We start from the raw sequence: 17877 nt of genomic DNA, 5'->3' as shown, positions 1-17877 counted from the left end.
TTTGTTCAAGTAAATTTGTATGACTTCCTTATACAGAGATAATAAAAAAAACATCGATATGGAAATATTTCTCAATACAAAATTAAAATTTAATTATGTTTACTGATGTTTTTCTTATGACTGTACAAAGTTAGATTTTGTTTTTAGGTTTTGGGTATTTTAGAATAAACTACAGAACAATCTTGAGTATGGTGTGTTCATCAACACCATTTTTACTTCTGTATCCAAACATAACAGACAATCAAACCTAACCTTACAGTTATTCTTAGCAGCCTTTTCTAAATGCCATTTGTAGAACTTTTCCAGACAGTACTGTTAGTGTGGTAGTTTACTTTCCACAGCATTTGCATGCAAGTGTGGTATGGGGTAAGAATATTAGCTTCATCATTCTGTCTTCCAACACGTTTGTCAATTTGAACCCAATTAACTATAATGGTTCCGTTCCAGCTGAAAGTACCTTGCTAAGCTATTCACCACCCATGTCAAGCATTCCTTAAATATAACCACGCTACCAACAAGCCCCAAGAAGAAAACCCATTTTTGAGTTTACTAATGAAAGAAACTGATCTTTTCAGCAATCAAAGAAAACAAAAGCAAAGCAACATTTACACGTTTTAAAAGGGATAAAGATAATTTAGCTGTCTTCTTTCTGCAAATATCCTATCTTTTAAAGTAAGCATGTTCTGAAGGGTTGAATAACTTCAAGAGCATTTTTAACCCCCCAGTGCAACACCACGTTTGAAGAATGCCAAACCATCGTAGTGTCATTCATTACATTGCACATCCTACCATCACTCTTTTGACATGTTGGAATATGTGTTTCTTGTCCATTAAAGAAGAATAAAGTCCCCACGTAGGAATTAGTGGTATTTGAGTGTCCAGCATCTCACCAATGTGGATTCCTGTTATAGAGCCGTAGTCTACATCCTCTGTGACTGGAAAAACTGAGGGGGAGAAAAGGGAAATGTGAAAATCCTTTCTAACAAACTATATCTAGAGACTTTGAGATCATACTTAATAAAAATGTTATGTAGTACTGTAGTCTGAAATAATTTGCAGTTTAAAGCTGCACTAGGGAGATCTGAGAAAACTGTGGACTTAGCCTGAAATTTTGAACAAGCACAGCTAATTACAGGTAAGTTTTCTAGTAACATTTTCTAGTAACATTTAGTTGTTTCTCCGCCATTAGCACAGCTGCAGTAAACCAGCAATCTTGAGCTTGAACAACGATACACGCAATGCGGAGCAGGGGTGTGAGTACACAAGCGTGACTGACACTGCTAAGACATTCCTACTGGCTTTGATTGCTTGTTTCTGACCGGGAGCGGTGTATTTCTGCAAATGGCAGTAGGACCACTGGGAGCAGCCAGAGGAGCTGGAGAGTTTCAGATTATGATTCATATTTTATGGTTAGGACAAAGTGACAGTTTTAACCAATATGTAAAAAATGCATTTTTGCAAAGGTTACCTACTGCAGCATTAAGTAACTGTTAAAACAATTTTAAGGGAGCCTGTTGAGTTAATAAATACATTTAAATTGCCTGTGACACGCTTTTCCCACAAATGCAGAAATTGAAAGAAAATTGAAGGGACTGGCCAATAATTGACATGATATTAGGATTAAATATGTGACACTAAATAAGTATATTTCGATGTTACATTTTGCAAGTCCAAAGTTGCCTGGAAATGACATCTAAGGGGAAGTCTTCAGTCATTCATTGTGTGAGCCATGATGAACTGTTCAGGTTGAAGCCAAGTTGCATTAAAAACAGCGTAAATATGGTGAGACGGTGCATTGCTGGTGGTGGCAGCAATACTACAATAGCAGCCGTTAGTCTGCACTATTTTCCTGAAGTGAAGAGGATCAGAGCCACCAAGCTAACCTTCCCTGAGACCTTCCTCTTATATTTTCACCTGTCATCCTCGAAGATGTTTACTGAAAAGTGTTGTTTGCTTTTAGGTGGTGTGAGTTTATGAAAGAGACTGCTCACCTGCTGGGTTGATGAGCTGAGGCTTGAATAGGGCTCTGGGTCGTTGTAATGCTACTCTTCTGCAGAAGTAAAATGGAACAAATATTTATTAAATTTTTTGCATTTTGCTTAAATATTAGTGACTTACGGTATGAAAAGATCACCTTTCATGGAGCTTCTTTGAGGGGATGAGGCCCGCTCGACTGCTGCCATCTCCAAGGTGGCAGGCTTGCCACCAGGTATCATCTTCCCTGCTGACAATCTGGAGGACGTCCCCTCGTTTGAAGGCCACTGCTGCGTCCTTACATGGGATGGTCGTATCCTCCATGGGATCATAGTCAAACAGAGCTCTCACAAACAACTGAGAAATAACAAAGTCTTTATTATCTTTTAAAAACCTAAAATGGTGAAAATAATGGAAAATAACTCGAGATTTGTTTTATTTTGTACTCTGGCTATTTTCCCATCCCTAGTTTTTTAACATCTGTATCCTGACAACAAGCACAGCATTTCATACTTCCACGTGTCATTTTTGAGAAACGACCCAATTATTAAAAATAATTTGCAAATGTTGCCTGCTATCAAAACAGTTTCCAACTCACTCATTCAATGTGCGTACAAAGTGGCTGTAATCCATAATTCTTTCTGAACACAAAGACTGGTGAACTGAAAATGTTTCTGCAAGATATAACAATTAATTATTTTTATTTAAATAAATGGAGCCCAAACATTAGACACTGCCAAATGATTCTGCTAACTCTCATCATACAGTATATTGAGTGCCAGGTGTGGTAAAATCAGCAAACTGGATAATACACAAAATAAAACCAAATGAATCCAATGCAGTGCCTTGCAAAAGTATTCACACCTATTTGCCTATTTGTTAGGATTTTATGTAATATACCAACACAAAGTAGGACATAATTGTGAAGAAGAAGGAAAAGGATTCAGCCCCCCCTGCAATGGAGGTCTTTTGGTGTAAGTCTCTACCAGCTTTGCACATTTAAAGATTTCATATTTTTACATATTCCGCTTTGAAAAACAACAAACTAATTACAGTCAGTTTTTAAGTCTGATTACAGAATCTTGACTGAGGTCAGGATTTTGTCAGAGTTACTTTAATACATTACCCTGCTTTGATCTAAGCCATTCACGTCTTTGGCTGTTTGTTCAGGGTTATTGTCCTGCTAAAAGGTGAATCTCCAACCCGGTTCAAAATCTTTACAGCCTCTAATGGGTTTTCTTCCAGTAAGTGCCATCCATCCACCCGTCATCGCTGACCAGCCTCTGGGGCCTTCACAAAAAAGCTGCATTTATTCTGAGCTAAATTACACACAAATGGACGCTATTTCTACTTTCTAATGTCTTCCACCTTATGTGCTACTTTGTGTTGCCATATCACATAAAATCCTAATGAAATACATTTATGTTTTCCGTATCCTAAAATAACAAAATGTAAAAAACAATCAAGTAATGGGATGACTTTTGTAAATCACTATACAATTCCACTAGTACCTTCTCCAAAAATCTAAGTTTGGCAGTTAGCCCCACTAAATGCTAAAGGAAAATAAAAAAAATAAAAAACAAGATACAGCATGAGAAATAGGTTTAATATCTGCATTACCTTTGTCATACATGATGACATGTCCTCTTTAGTGGATCCAGGAATTATTTTGAATTTAACTGCACCCTCAGAACAGGCCTACACACAAAAAAAGACAGAAATCTATTTTATGTTCAAGATTTTGGGACACAGGACTCAAAACTAGGCATCATTAACGAGATCTGCTTATATTTTTAGCGAGCCTATTAATATTATTTTAGAAAGCTGGTCGGAACCATAAAGTGATTCCGTCCCAGTGAAAATGAGAATCAGCTTTATTGCCAAGTTTGTACATACAAACAAGGAATTTGACTCCGATACACTTTGCTCTCTGGTTTTTGTTTTTGCATTACAGAATATACATATATACAATATACAAATATACACATATATAAATAAAAAGGTGCATTTGCAACATCTCTATGCTGTTGTTTTGTACTCTATTAAATGTTCAACAGAGAAACAGCCTGGGGGAAGAAACTGTCTCTGTGGCGGCTGGTTTTAGTGAACAGTGCTCTGTAGCGACGGCCTGAAGGTAAAACTCTGAACAGTTTATGTGCAGGGTGTGTGGGGTCTGCAGAGAATTTAGCAGCTCTTTTTCTGACCCTAGACCTATATAAGTCCTGGATGGAGGGAAGGTCAGCCCTGATTATTCTCTCTGCAGTCCAGATTATTCGTTGCAGTCTGGACCTGTCCTGTTTTGTGGTTGACCCATACCACACTGAGATGGATGAAGACAGGACAGATTGAATGATGGCAGTGTAGAAGATGACCAGCAGCTCCTGTGGAAGGTTGAACTTCTTGAGTTGCCTCAGGAAGTACAGTCTCTGCTGGGCCTTCTTTCGAACAGTGTCTATGTGTGAAGACCATCTCAGGTCCTCAGAGATGGTGGTTCCTAAGAACCTGAAGTGGTCCACAGCTGCTACGTTGTTGTTGAGGATGGTGAGGGGGGTGTATGGGGGTAGTGTTCTCCGAAAGTCCACCACCATTTCCACAGTCTTGAGTGGGTTGAGTTCCAGGTAGTTCTGACAACACCAGTGTACCAGCCGATCCACCTGCTGTCTGTATGCTGACTCATCACTGTCCTGGATCAGTCCAATCACAGTGGTGTCGACACAATAAATACATACAGTTTTTGGAACAATAAAGTTAAGTTACATAGTAAACATACAAAAAGTAGTTTTTTCTGAATTTAGCAGAATTTGTAATATATTTGGATTTTGATCTTGGGGTAGGGATTCAGACTTGAGGAGCCATGAGAGTTGATTTTCTTTACTTTGGAAGTCAGAATTTCAACTTGGAAATTTGGAAGTTCCCCACCAACCCAAGCCCTTTGTCTTTCACATGTACATAATACACTATTTATTTGCAATTTGGACTGTTGGTATCTTACTACATGAGTCACAGAAATAGTACTCAAAAGAGTCCTCACTTTGCAAACATGTTCCTTTAGTTTTTGTAGTCGTAAAAAGCAGGGAAATAGATATTGTCTAAAATTTGTTAGCCTGGTCACTTAGCACAAAAAAGTACAAATCCCACCAAGTATCCTGCTTGCAACTGGTACATGGCAACATGGCATTGAGGACAGTGAGGAGACATCCCACACAAATCATATTGACAACATCTCCTTTGGTTCCACTTAAAAGGCTCTGGAAGCCTGTATAGAATCCTATTTTAATAAAGCTTTTGTAGCATCTCAGTGGATCTCAACTTACTCCCCTGTTTTTTACTATACTGACAGTCAGAAATATATTCATGCAATTCATGCAGTCTTTAAAAAAATGCTAAAATATCTACAGCAGGAGGAGAGCGAGAAGTAGTAAAAAGGAGACAATGAAGTGAGTGATGACTGACCAGAAGAGGAAGGATTTCTTTGGGCTTTCTGTGCTCCAGTGAAACTCCATTAACCTCCTTCAGCTCATCACCTTCATGAATCAGGCCTTCAAAGTGTTACAAAGACATATCATGCCATTATTACTCTTTGACAACACAAAGAAAGGCTGAAAGAAAGCTACTACTACTGTTTCGCTAAGAAGAAACCTGCTGAACATATTTTTGGTTGCAAAAGTACCAGACCTCTAACATGGAATATACTTCTTAAAACTTCAAATCTGAAGTAGCATTTAAAGAAAAAAAATCTAAATTATTTCAAATATGAGTTTATTTAGGAATTACAAAAACTAATCTACAACAAATAAATGTAGAAGAACTTAAAATTCTATAAAATTTAGATGTATTTAATATTTACAAGAACTGACCAAAGTACTAGATGTAATCATACAGAGGAAAATATTAATACTTTGATGCTATGTTAACAGTCTTGTTTTAATAATGCTAGTATAAAACAGCCTGGACTCCACAAAGTATTTAGTGCTATTTATTTAATAATATTGCATACTAAAAATTGGGGCCCTGTTTTAATTTCTGCTTAGGGCCCCTACACAGTCTTGGGCTGCCTCTGGCCACAACTTATCACTCTTTAAAACTACAGCTAGCAGTTTAAGAGCAGAATGTATTTTCAGCAGCTGAATGCAGGCTAGCTGTTCAACTAAGTGACCTGTTTATCTCAGCCTAGTACACAGGCTGAGATAAACATATAGTATATATATTCTTACGTATATATTCTTATTCTATAAAAAGCAGAACAGAAATGAATGGTTAAATATTTCGTACTGTAAGTACTGTACTTTAAAACTACTATTGAATTTAAAAGGTGTGCATTCTATATTTTTATTAAATATCAAAATAATAAATAATTGTTATAGATAACATTATCAACTTTTTCTGTTTTCAATAAAAATAATTAGACCATGTTATATATTTCTATGCTGATACAGTAAAAACATGAAACAGCTGTATTTTTACTCCCGGTTATCATGTGAGAATATCTTACCAGTCTACTTACCGCTTTTATCAGCTGAACCTCCTCTCATGATCCTGGCCACAACAATAGCTCCAGTGTATTTGTCTTTCTTAATTGTTGCTCCCTTTAGAACAGGGATTAATAAACAAAAGAACAAACAAACAGATTCAGAGAGGTAAAGAGGTCAAATACATGGAGAGAAAGTAACATACTGAATTTATTACAGCATTTATTACAGAATGCTTCTTAGAGCTCTATCTGGCCCATGAAGTATGTTGTTTCATAAAAGGACTATTTAGATGCCTTCATGTTCCACACAACAGGCTGAAAAAGGTTTTCCAAAACCAGCTTTATTTACAACAGATGTTTTTGATGTGGTGCAATGCAAGAATGGAAAGAGCATCTGATGCAGTTGGCTGGCTGCAATCAGCTCTCGCTCAGTTGAAGCACTGTTGTCTGGAAAATGGGAACATGTTGGATCGATCAGCGGGACAAAGTCAGAGAAAGGTCAGTCCTCTTCCAGTCTAAGATCGGGATCAGAGCAAAAGTATGTTATGTTATCTGTCCAAAGTTCCTTTTGAAGGCAACCAACGTGCGCAAAAACGCCTATTTGATAGATGAGTCACTGAAAACAGAAATTTTCTGCTGCTATCGTAGGGAGGCTAATGTTGATGGAACTGTCTTCTGGTTTGCAAATGTCTACAAAACTTGGCAACAGAAAGTGATGCAACTTGCACATAAAATTAAAACTTTGAAGGTATTATTGAATATCCATTCTATTGTATGAAAACTACCTAAAGGAGAAAACATGTTCTTGTATGTAAATGCTTGGTTGCATTTGATGAAAAACGTGTCCCAGCTGCAAACAAAAGAAATTAATTTGAGCTTTTGTATTTTCATTAAAATAACAAATTTAGAGGTTTTATGGCATTGGTGAAGGTCTGCGGTTCTTGAATCCTCCCTAGATTTTTTTTCTCCTTTACTTGATCCAGGAAACTTTTTAAAATTAAGAGACAATGACATGGAATAAGTAATAAAGCAGAACATTCAGGCAGCATCATGAGAGCGACCTATGATTAAAGGCCTTGAAACTAATCAATGTGCTCCAGAAATAGAAAAATAAATTAACTCAATCCTTCTAAATTTGTAGTACTGCTTTAATGACTCCATTATGATGTCAATGTTAACATTATTTCACTATAGATAAATATACCAGATGGAACGGCAGTATGTTGTGTGTCACAGTGATATATAGCAAAAGAGCTGTGGAAAAATCTTGGTTTTAAGAAAGAAGTTAAAAGTTTAAACACAAATGCAGCACAGACCACAACAGTAATCCTTACGCAGGTTCCTTTTCCTACCCCTAGCAGATGTTTTGTCTTGCTTTACCTTGGTGTAAATGGGTTTTAAAAATCATGCACTGTAAAACATGATAAACTTGATCTAAATAGGAAGTCTAACCCTAAACTCTCAGGTTGTCAAATTGTTCCATCTGGCCGAGTAACTTTCAGTAACTGTTGATGAATAAACTTTTGGAAGCTTTTCAGTGTAACTGCTCTAAATGCCAAAAGTGCCACAATGTAATACATTTACAGTTGTTTACTTTTAATAATAAAAAATTGGGAATAAATAATCTTGATGTTCATTAAATACATATTAAGCAATTGTATGTGAAATTATTAATTAAAATGAGAGGTTTTTATATCTTAAAACTGTATAGAATTATTTAGGTTTTTATTTATTTATTTCATGTTATCTGTGCTGCAGAGCATAATGAAAAAAATCAGCCTGTCACTGCAGTTCATCGAATAACTCTACTTCATGAAGTATTTACATTAATATTGGGAGATGACACTTTGTTAACCATATGTTTAATTAATTATAAATCTTGATTATATCAGCTGTTTATGTGTTTAGATTTTCATAATGGTAGTGAACTTGACTGTCATGAATTGTGGCACTTTTGGACCTCCACAACCTACAGTGTTTGTGCTAATTTAAACTTTTCTGCACCGTTGTGACATCTAGCGGTGAAGTTGGCAACTGCAACCACTTCACCTTATCATCTCCAATCTCTCATCTCCTATCTATTCTCTCCTTAAAGCCATGCAAGAAAAACAATACAATACAAACAAAAGGCATATTAGGCAACAACAACAAAAATTAACAAATTTGTGCAATTAAAAAACAAACAGGGTCACACCTGAATGTTACTCAATGGATAAACAAGGTTTTTGCATGTCTTTGTAGTAGCAATAGGTGTGTTAAATCTTTGTGCAGTTGGAAACAATAAAATAAAATAAGAAGACTGACAACTGTTCTGTATGTGTTTATGGTTTGATTGCTGATTGACTGCCATACAAATACTGACCAGTGGCTCTTTGGTTTTAACCAGGCTCACAATTTTGACTGAATCCTCATCTTCCTCCATTGCATCATCAGGTAGAGGTGGGAGAGCAGGCTCAAAGTCTCTTTGAGCTACAGAGTCATGGGTACGCAGGAGACTCTGGAAAAGAATTCGAGTAAAGATGGAGTTCAGCATTAATGATTTAACCCTGAATTCTAGGATAGGAGTGTTTCCCAAATGTCACCAGTCAATCACAAAACAAACAATCAAGACACAGTGAATGTGTTTAAGGCTAGCTCATGATTAGACTAACTGGTCAGATATAAGAAGATTCACTGAAATACTTGACACCCTTGATATTAAATTATAAGATTTTTAAACTACAAGAAGCCCATATTTCTGTAGCAGACTCCAAGGTCTGTCCTTTTTCAAACTGGTCCTAAACTACCAGTTCCAACATGCCTCAGAGTACAATATGATGCCTGAAAGGAGCCACCCACATCACTGATGCTACCTCATACAAATCTGACTGACAATACAATCCCTGTACAGTTAATGTAGCATTAATTTACATTGCCTTGCAAAAGTATTCACACCCTTTGAATAAACACATATCTTGTCATATTGGAACAACAAATTTCAAATTATCTTATTGTAATATATCAACAGAAACTGGAAGAAAATTATTTTTTAAAAAGGTTTTAATAAAGAAAGGTTTTTAAATATGAGTCATGCACACGAAACCATTTGTTTTGAAGTTAACCAATTAAAAAGTAGAGTCCACTTGTATGTAATTTAATCCCAAAAATAAACAAGTAAATAAACAGTAAATTTAACTGTTCTGACAAGACCCAAAGAAACATTAGCAAACAAAGAGTATTACCAAGGCTACTGTTATCACCATTACTATTGTTATTTTTAACATTTTCAGTCTGTTCTGTTTGTCATTGTTGTCATGTTGTCTCTAATTATCACGGGCTGTCTAATTTGTTGTCTGAACCATATATAACCTGTCTTGCCAGTTATAAATAATGTCAACAGGCAGTATATCCTATTTTGTCCCTTCTGTAGAGCAAATCTGCTACTAACACTGTACAACGACTTTGCTTAGGCAAACACTGTTTACTACCAGGACAGAGAACATTATAAGGAACACAGCAGACAAGTCAGGGTAGATAGAAGTTGTGGAGAGGCTTAAAGCACAGTTAGCTTATAAAACCATCCACGCTTTAAACACTTCACAGGACACTTTTCAGTCAATCATCCCAAAGCCTGAAGACTTTTGCACAACTGCTAACTTACCAATACATTGCCATTAACCTAAACTGACAGGCTAGGTAAGACAGCAACTAATCAGAGAAGTAGCACAGAGGCCCATGGTAGGAGCTGCAGAGATCCACGGCTCAGGTGGTAGAATCTGTTGACAGGGCAACTGTTAATAATGCACAGGCCTTCATGGTTCAGTCACAAAAAGAAAGCCACTGTTGAGAGAAAGCCATAAGAAATGCCATTTAAAGTGTACCACAAGTCAAGTAGAGTAAACAGCAAACATATAGAAGAAGGTGCTCTTGCCAGACAAGTTGAAAATTGAACTTTTTGGCCTTCATGGCCAAAAATTGTATGTATGGTGGAAAAACAAACAATGCACACATCAGATGGCAGCATCATGCTGTGAGGAGGTCTTTGCTCAGTGAGGACAGGGAAACTGGAAAAAGTTGATGGAACTAAATACACGACCATTGTGGAAGAAAATCTGTTAGAGGCTGCAAAAGGCGTCAGACTTGGAAGTAAGGTTCACTTTTCAGCAGGATACAACAGAATGGTTTAGATCAGAGCATGTCCATATGTTTGAATAACCCAGTCAAAGTCCATACTTAAACTCAGTTGAGAATTTGTGGCAAGACTTAAACATTGAGGTTAACAGATGCTCTTTGTGTAATCTTGATGTACTTAGCAAAGAAGAATGGGCAAAATTTAAGTTTCTAGCAAAGCAGGTGCAGACAAACCCTGAATGACCTCACAACTATACACTATGTTGTGTGGGTCTATCACATGAAAGTCCAGTAAAACACACTGACATCAAGACACTGTAGCTGTGACAGTATGACAGCCTCTGTTTTGCTTGCAGAAAAACATTATTCAGAATAGCTGTTAATGTTTCAATACGAGCCTGGATTAAAAAGTGGAGATTTACTGTATTGAGAAGGAATGTGAATATGGGAAACATCTGCTCATCAAGTTCACTTTACCAGTCAGACATCCATCTGTCAGTTACCCTACTGGTTATCCCAAAGTCTATCAGCACTTGGTCTGTTTAGAAGCTGCCAGCGCATGAGCAATGTAGCTCTGGCTGCTTTCAAAAGGTGGTTTTCAAAGAAAACAAACATTCACTCACAGCATATGATACCCAGCATCGCTCATAAGTATGTGTGAACTCCAGCACTGCGGCCAAGAACAAAAAAGTCATTAGGGGTGTTTAAACAAACTTTTACTTGACGTCTGGCTTTTTCTCCTCGTAAATTAAAAAAAACCCCACAACTTTGGCAACTCATTAAAAAAACACGTTCTCTGTGCCGCTATGAACGTATGAGTGGATCTGAGACATGGCTGTCAGCAGATTTGAAATAGGAAAACATTAACTGGAGAAGTCTGGATATCTCCAGGTCCACTGTAATAAACATAATTTGGGAGAACATTAGCTTCAGTGCCAGTCTGGTTAATAGATGTCAGCACCTCTCAGGGGGCAGGGGGATGTGGTGAAATCAATTTGAATGCATTTTACTGTTGGAATCATTTGTCACTGTGTATGACTCATGTTCGAGTTTATTGTAGGAAACAGAATGCTGTCAGCCATTATAGCTGCTGTGTTCAGTCAGGTTAACAGAATAAGTCAAATGAAGTGTGCCAGTCTGAAAATTAACCATTTTAAAATACAGATTCACTGTCAAAGCGGTGTACAAGGAAAATAACTCAACTTGTAACAGCATTAGTTGTGAACATGCTTATTTTACTGTTATTCCTTCTTTAAACGTGGAACTTCCAGCTGGATTAAAATGAAAAAATGTCCATTATGGGTTATGCTTTAGTAATTACTACATTTACGGTTAAAGCAACAGAAACTAAATCACTTAACTCTGATTAGACAAATCATTAAAATCTCTGAAACAGATGATGTGAATAACATTGTTCTTTTTGTCATGAAGCCATATTATTCTGGGAAGGTTCTGGTCATACCATTCACAAATTGATATTTCACAGATCTTGTAAAACTAAAGGTTTTTGTCACACTTGTATGTTTCTGATAATTTGTCAATGATTTCATTTATTTAAGGAAAGAAGCTAACTAAACCACCCTACCTCAAAGCCTGGTTAGAGGAGATCATAAGAGTAATTTTGGCTTGATCTAGGGTCAAAATCAGTCAAATATGATAAGAGTCAATTAGCTAAAATTGGCATCAGAACCATCACAAATCAGAATGGAGTATAATGCAAAGTTTTCAAATAAAACAAAGAAATAAATTCTACCATTTATCTCCATAATCCATGAAAATAACAAAAACACCAAATAAACTGATGCAGCAAAGCTTAAGTAGAAGGGCATGGACTTTTTTACAGATGGAGTATGAAATGGGGATACAAGGTAGTGAGGGATGGGATGACCCAGAGCTGCGGTTTCATTGGCATTATTCTAAAGGCCAATAATACACCATTCTGTTTTCGCAGCCCTGGTTTAGAGGTTCTAGCAGGTTGTTCTTGACACACATTTTGGACAGAGCATTTTTGCTTTGTTGTGTCCAAAAATATTGCAAGATTATTCAGAAATTTGAAGAAGGTGTGATTACTACACTGACAAATGTTGCAGTGGGAGGGATCTATAAGGACTTTCCACTAGTTCTGCATTTAAATTCTTGTGCAGTATGAAATGTCTGTCCTTGCTGGATATGTATTGACATTAAAAGAACAACAGAACAACATTACCAAAATAAAATTGGTGTAGCAATTTACATACATTTCTTCTGGGTAGATATTAATCACTATTTCTGAGTAGAAATTGTGTGTGTTTAACATCTAAATGGCACTTCAATAAATTTCCAAACAATGTATCTATTGGACTGGGCTTATCCTTGCTGTGATAAAGGTTTGTTTCACGATAGGAAACATTACTAGTGTTGTCAACATTTGCTGTGCTCAGATAAAAAAATAGGGCTAGGATGTGTTTTGTTTTACTAAAGATGAGGACCAGATGTAAAATAAACTAAACTTTCATTAACAAACAGAAGAGCAAAAGGAAAGACAAGAGCGCAGGATGTGGCTGCATGAGTTGTTTTGTTAATTTACTACTATGATAAGTGAATGTAGACTTTCAGTCTTAGGTGTGTTTGTCTACCCAACTTGAACATATGAAAGTTCCTTACAAATAAATAAAGGAGTGACAAGGAAACTGTGAATTAGGCAAGAACGGCATGAACTGAGAATGATGAGGAGGGAGAGATAATTACCTGGTTAAATGTGCATTTCTTCTGTTCTGTGAGCTTGTTGCTCCAAATAAAAAACTTTTTTTTTTTTTGCTAAGTATAGCATTTTGGAATTTCATCAGCTCAGGAAACTTGTTAAATTATTTTAAAAATGTTTATATTTATAATAAGATTATACTATGATGACCCCGGGTTCTCATCTAAAACCCTTGTCTGCTCTCATTCTATCCAGGCCTCCATGGCTACCATGTCTGATTACCATGGCTGATGGTTCTTCAGACCGAGAAGACCTCACAGAACCAGAGATGAGCTGCTCATGTTGGCAGACTCCCTGACCGAGCTGGAAATGTCCCTGGATTTAATTTCAGAAAACTTGTTACCTTACCCAGTGGCACCACAGGGCTATAAGCCTTATCTGTTAGGCAGCTCATGTGACAAATAAGAATGTGTTGAGTGGACATATTCAGTTACATTCTAATAAAAATTTTATGGGATTTGCTACTAAATCAGGCTTGATTGATAGTTTTGGTCAAAACTTAAATATTTTTAATTACATATTTAATGGGCTCCAATATTCCTTCTTATATACTTTTTTTTATCTGGCAACCATTGGAATCGAGAACATGTTAAACAATTTTTATTACATCTATTCTTTTAAGTGTCTTTTCCTTTGGTTGATTGGTGTGTGATTTGACTGGGCCAAAGACTTTAAGCTTGGTAAGGTATAAGACCACACAGACTTTTGAAGCTAAAGAAAGCTGACTTATCACCATGGAGATAAACTGTTTTCACCTTAAAGTGAGGTTTGGAAATAAGTGTAAGCAGTTCTTTGACTTCATCTCTCCAGCCTTGGTACAGCAGCTCTTCTGCAAACTGAAACAAAAAGAAAAACAAATGTGGCATAAATTTATTAAATTAGTTTCAAGCAAGCAAAGCAGGATATAGAAACAAGATGCAAGAAAAGAGAGTAGAGTACAGCTTGTAATGCCAAATGGTCAGTTTTTTCACTCTTTCCAACAAGCTGATGTCGTCCATCATTTTAGAACTTTAGAGCAAATACAGGGGTTGGACAATGAAACTGAAACACCTGGTTTTAGACCACAATCATTTATTAGTATGGTGTAGGGCCTCCTTTTGCGGCCAATACAGCCTCAATTTGTCTTGGGAATGACATATACAAGTCCTGCACAGTGGTCAGAGGGATTTTAAGCCATTCTTCTTGCAGGATAGTGGCCAGGTCACTACGTGATACTGGTGGAGGAAAACGTTTCCTGACTCGCTCCTCCAAAACACCCCAAAGTGGCTCAATAATATTTAGATCTGGTGACTGTGCAGGCCATGGGAGATGTTCAACTTCACTTTCATGTTCATCAAACCAATCTTTCACCAGTCTTGCTGTGTGTATTGGTGCATTGTCATCCTGATACACGCCACCGCCTTCAGGATACAATGTTTGAACCATTGGATGCACATGGTCCTCAAGAATGGTTCGGTAGTCCTTGGCAGTGACGCGCCCATCTAGCACAAGTATTGGGCCAAGGGAATGCCATGATATGGCAGCCCAAACCATCACTGATCCACCCACATGCTTCACTGTGGGCATGCAACAGTCTGGGTGGTACACTTCTTTGGGGCTTCTCCACACCGTAACTCTCCCAGATGTGGGGAAAACAGTAAAAGTGGACTCATCACAGAACAATACATGTTTCACATTGTCCACAGCCCAAGATTTGCGCTCCTTGCACCATTGAAACCGACGTTTGGCATTGGCATGAGTGACCAAAATTTGGCTGTAGCAGCCCGGCCGTGTATATTGACCCTGTGGAGATCCCGACGGACAGTTCTGGTGGAAACAGGAGAGTTGAGGTGCACATTTAATTCTGCTGTGATTTGGGCAGCCGTGGTTTTATGTTTTTTGGATACAATCCGGGTTAGCACCCGAACATCCCTTTCAGACAGCTTCCTCTTGCGTCCACAGTTAATCCTGTTGGATGTGGTTCGTCCTTCTTGGTGGTATGCTGACATTACCCTGGATACCGTGGCTCTTGATACATCACAAAGACTTGCTGTCTTGGTCACAGATGCGCCAGCAAGACGTGCACCAACAATTTGTCCTCTTTTGAACTCTGGTATGTCACCCATAATGTTGTGTGCATTTCAATATTTTGAGCAAAACTGTGCTCTTACCCTGCTAATTGAACCTTCACACTCTGCTCTTACTGGTGCAATGTGCAATCAATGAAAACTGGCTACCAGGCTGGTCCAATTTAGCCATGAAACCTCCCACACTAAAATGACAGGTGTTTCAGTTTCATTGTCCAACCCCTGTATGTTAGGTGCATGTTTGCCCATGCTATCCAAAGCTGTGATTATTAGAAAATTAAGCAAGAAATGTTAGCAGCAAGTTGAGAGACAGTAAGCGACTTCATGCATTGGCTTATCTTGACAAGAACATTATTGTAATGACTTCTTCTTGGCATTCTCTGGAGACACAATGTGCATGGAGGTCATTAGTTTCCAGTGTGAGCAAACAGAAGCCTCTGTGAGAGGAAACAGAACCACAGTTTGGCCCTTCAAACCGGTCTGCATAAGTTAAGCCCGGCACAGAGTTTCTGTCGAACCAAATCAAAAGCAAAGCAACTAAAGGAAAAGAGACAAACACAGGAATAAGAAATTGAAACATGGCAGAAGGTACTGTGTATAAAGTTATGGTAAGGAAATAGTGTAAGAGAGCCTTTTTATTTTGTAATTTACCCTGTATGTAGAGAGGGTCTAAGAAGCTGAAGATGGATGATGACCAAAAAGAAAGTTAGATAAAGAGGAGATTAACAACCAAAGAAAAACTGGATTATAAGGAGAGAAAAGGATATCAGAACCTGCTATTTTGATGTTCAATGGGGAAAGTGTGTTGTCACTTTATCTTGAATGAAGAATTTCCAATGTTCCAACATCCTGAAATCAGAACCAGACTAAATAGTTCAAGCAGGTCATGCTTGCACTGCCATACTTGCCCACTGATCATCTGCACTGTTGTACTGCTCTCGCACCCAATACTGTTCTATATTTACTCTCATTCACTTAAAACTGTGCACATATATTTATATTATATTGTAGATATGTTTATACTGTTTAATTTGTACTGTATTGCACCGACTACGCCAAAACAAATTCCTTGTATGTCCAAAAACGTACTTGGCAATAAAGCTTTTCTGATTCTGATTCTGATAAAGCTTTTCTGATTCTGATTCAGTTCTGTATGACCTACTATTTTGGATCATAAAATACAGACTCAAAGTTATTTCTTTATCTTTAAAACAGCCTTCCAACTGCAAATTACTTGGAATATCTTAAAATAATTCCAAACAAATACATAAGAAAACATATTCCAGTCATGCATGTGGCTGACAGGGAAGTCTTGTATATAACAGAGGAGACAAAAAACTAATTTCTCTCAGCTGTCAAACTATAACCCACAGCAGTGTGTCTGTCTGCAAAAGATGTTTGGAATGAGTCACACACTTCTGAGGCCAGACTCGCTGCGTGCTCCTGGATGGGAACGGGGCTTCGCTTCTCAAAATGCCTGAGCCGTTCGTGAATCTGTCAAGACAGGGAAGAATAAGAAGAACGACTTTCACTGCAGCAGGAAAGAAAGCATTACAACTTAGCTTTTAGTATTTCTAACTACCCGTTCTTGACTTACAACTAGAGCTACTGTCAGAAAAAGTGTTCTGTCTCTGTATTTTAATGCCATCCATTCTTTAGCGTCAGAAAACAGCTCCGTGATGTGAGCAACCTTTACCTTAAACAGCAGGTGAACTTTTTTTTCCATCAACATGCTGTGAAGGAACCTGTAGTCCTCTTCTCTGTCAGTATGAAATTCTGATCCAGACATCAACACAGATAATAAATTACATATACCTGACGACGAGAGAATACAGAAATTCCTTTTTACTTCACTTCACTTCAGTTTGATTTGATTCAGTTAAGCCCAATGCAGTTTAGATCATTTTAGTTCAATTCAAATAAATTCATTTCACATCAGCTCAGTTCAGTACAATTCAATTTATTGCAATGTTGTACAGTAAATAAATTAAGTTAATTTAAATCCAATACAAAATGATTTAGCTCTGTTCAGACTTAATTTAGTTTAACTCAGTATAATTCATTTATTAAATTTACTTCAGTTTAATTCAACTCATGTCAGTTCAGTTAATTTCAGTTTCAATGCATTAAATTTTATTCAGTTGCCTTTGATTCAATCATATTCATTTTAGATAGACCCTTTTCAGTTTAAATGAACTGAATTCAGTTCGGTTCTGCTCAGTTTAGTTTAGTGTCATTCAGTTTGATTGAATTTAATTCAGTTCAATTTGATTCCACTCAGGTCATTTCAGTGTAGATTAATAAAACTCACATGAGTTCAATTTTATTTTACTTACAATTGCAGCTGAATGAAAACATATATCAGACTGCTAAATCCACCTTATAAGCAAAAAAGGTACACCCAGATGAATTTGTCTCATCTTAAAATTGCATCTCAATTTAAATATAAGGTGGAAAACAACGCCCTACAAAATAGCTAACCCATTACTTAGAAGAGATTTAATTTCAGCAGCGGG

The 17877-nt window shown here is 37.2% G+C and overlaps 1 protein-coding gene across 7 annotated transcripts in view; it reads right to left on the bottom strand.

Annotated features, from left to right (window-relative positions):
* Positions 1–17877, bottom strand: part of LOC124870099 (MAGUK p55 subfamily member 7-like) — a 36190-nt gene that overhangs the window by 16605 nt on the left and 1708 nt on the right. For 2 of the 7 annotated variants that reach the window (XM_047368583.1, XM_047368582.1), the window contains 10 exons: positions 17058–17137; positions 16778–16855; positions 14051–14131; positions 8808–8942; positions 6479–6560; positions 5428–5513; positions 3595–3672; positions 2135–2331; positions 1992–2050; positions 891–944 (listed from right to left, as the gene is read on the bottom strand). In XM_047368583.1, the coding sequence (XP_047224539.1) occupies positions 891–944; positions 1992–2050; positions 2135–2331; positions 3595–3672; positions 5428–5513; positions 6479–6560; positions 8808–8942; positions 14051–14131; positions 16778–16855; positions 17058–17137 (930 nt within the window). Of the gene's footprint in view, positions 1–890; positions 945–1991; positions 2051–2134; positions 2332–3594; positions 3673–5427; positions 5514–6478; positions 6561–8807; positions 8943–10085; positions 10265–14050; positions 14132–16012; positions 16039–16134; positions 16211–16777; positions 16856–17057; positions 17177–17877 lie in introns of those variants that run through there. The other 5 variants (XM_047368584.1, XM_047368586.1, XM_047368585.1 and 2 more) reach the window with 5 other exon arrangements.

The sequence above is a fragment of the Girardinichthys multiradiatus genome, chromosome 6 (assembly GCF_021462225.1).
Source record: "Girardinichthys multiradiatus isolate DD_20200921_A chromosome 6, DD_fGirMul_XY1, whole genome shotgun sequence".
Taxonomy (NCBI): domain Eukaryota; kingdom Metazoa; phylum Chordata; class Actinopteri; order Cyprinodontiformes; family Goodeidae; genus Girardinichthys; species Girardinichthys multiradiatus.
This window is presented reverse-complemented; position numbering and strand designations above follow the sequence as displayed.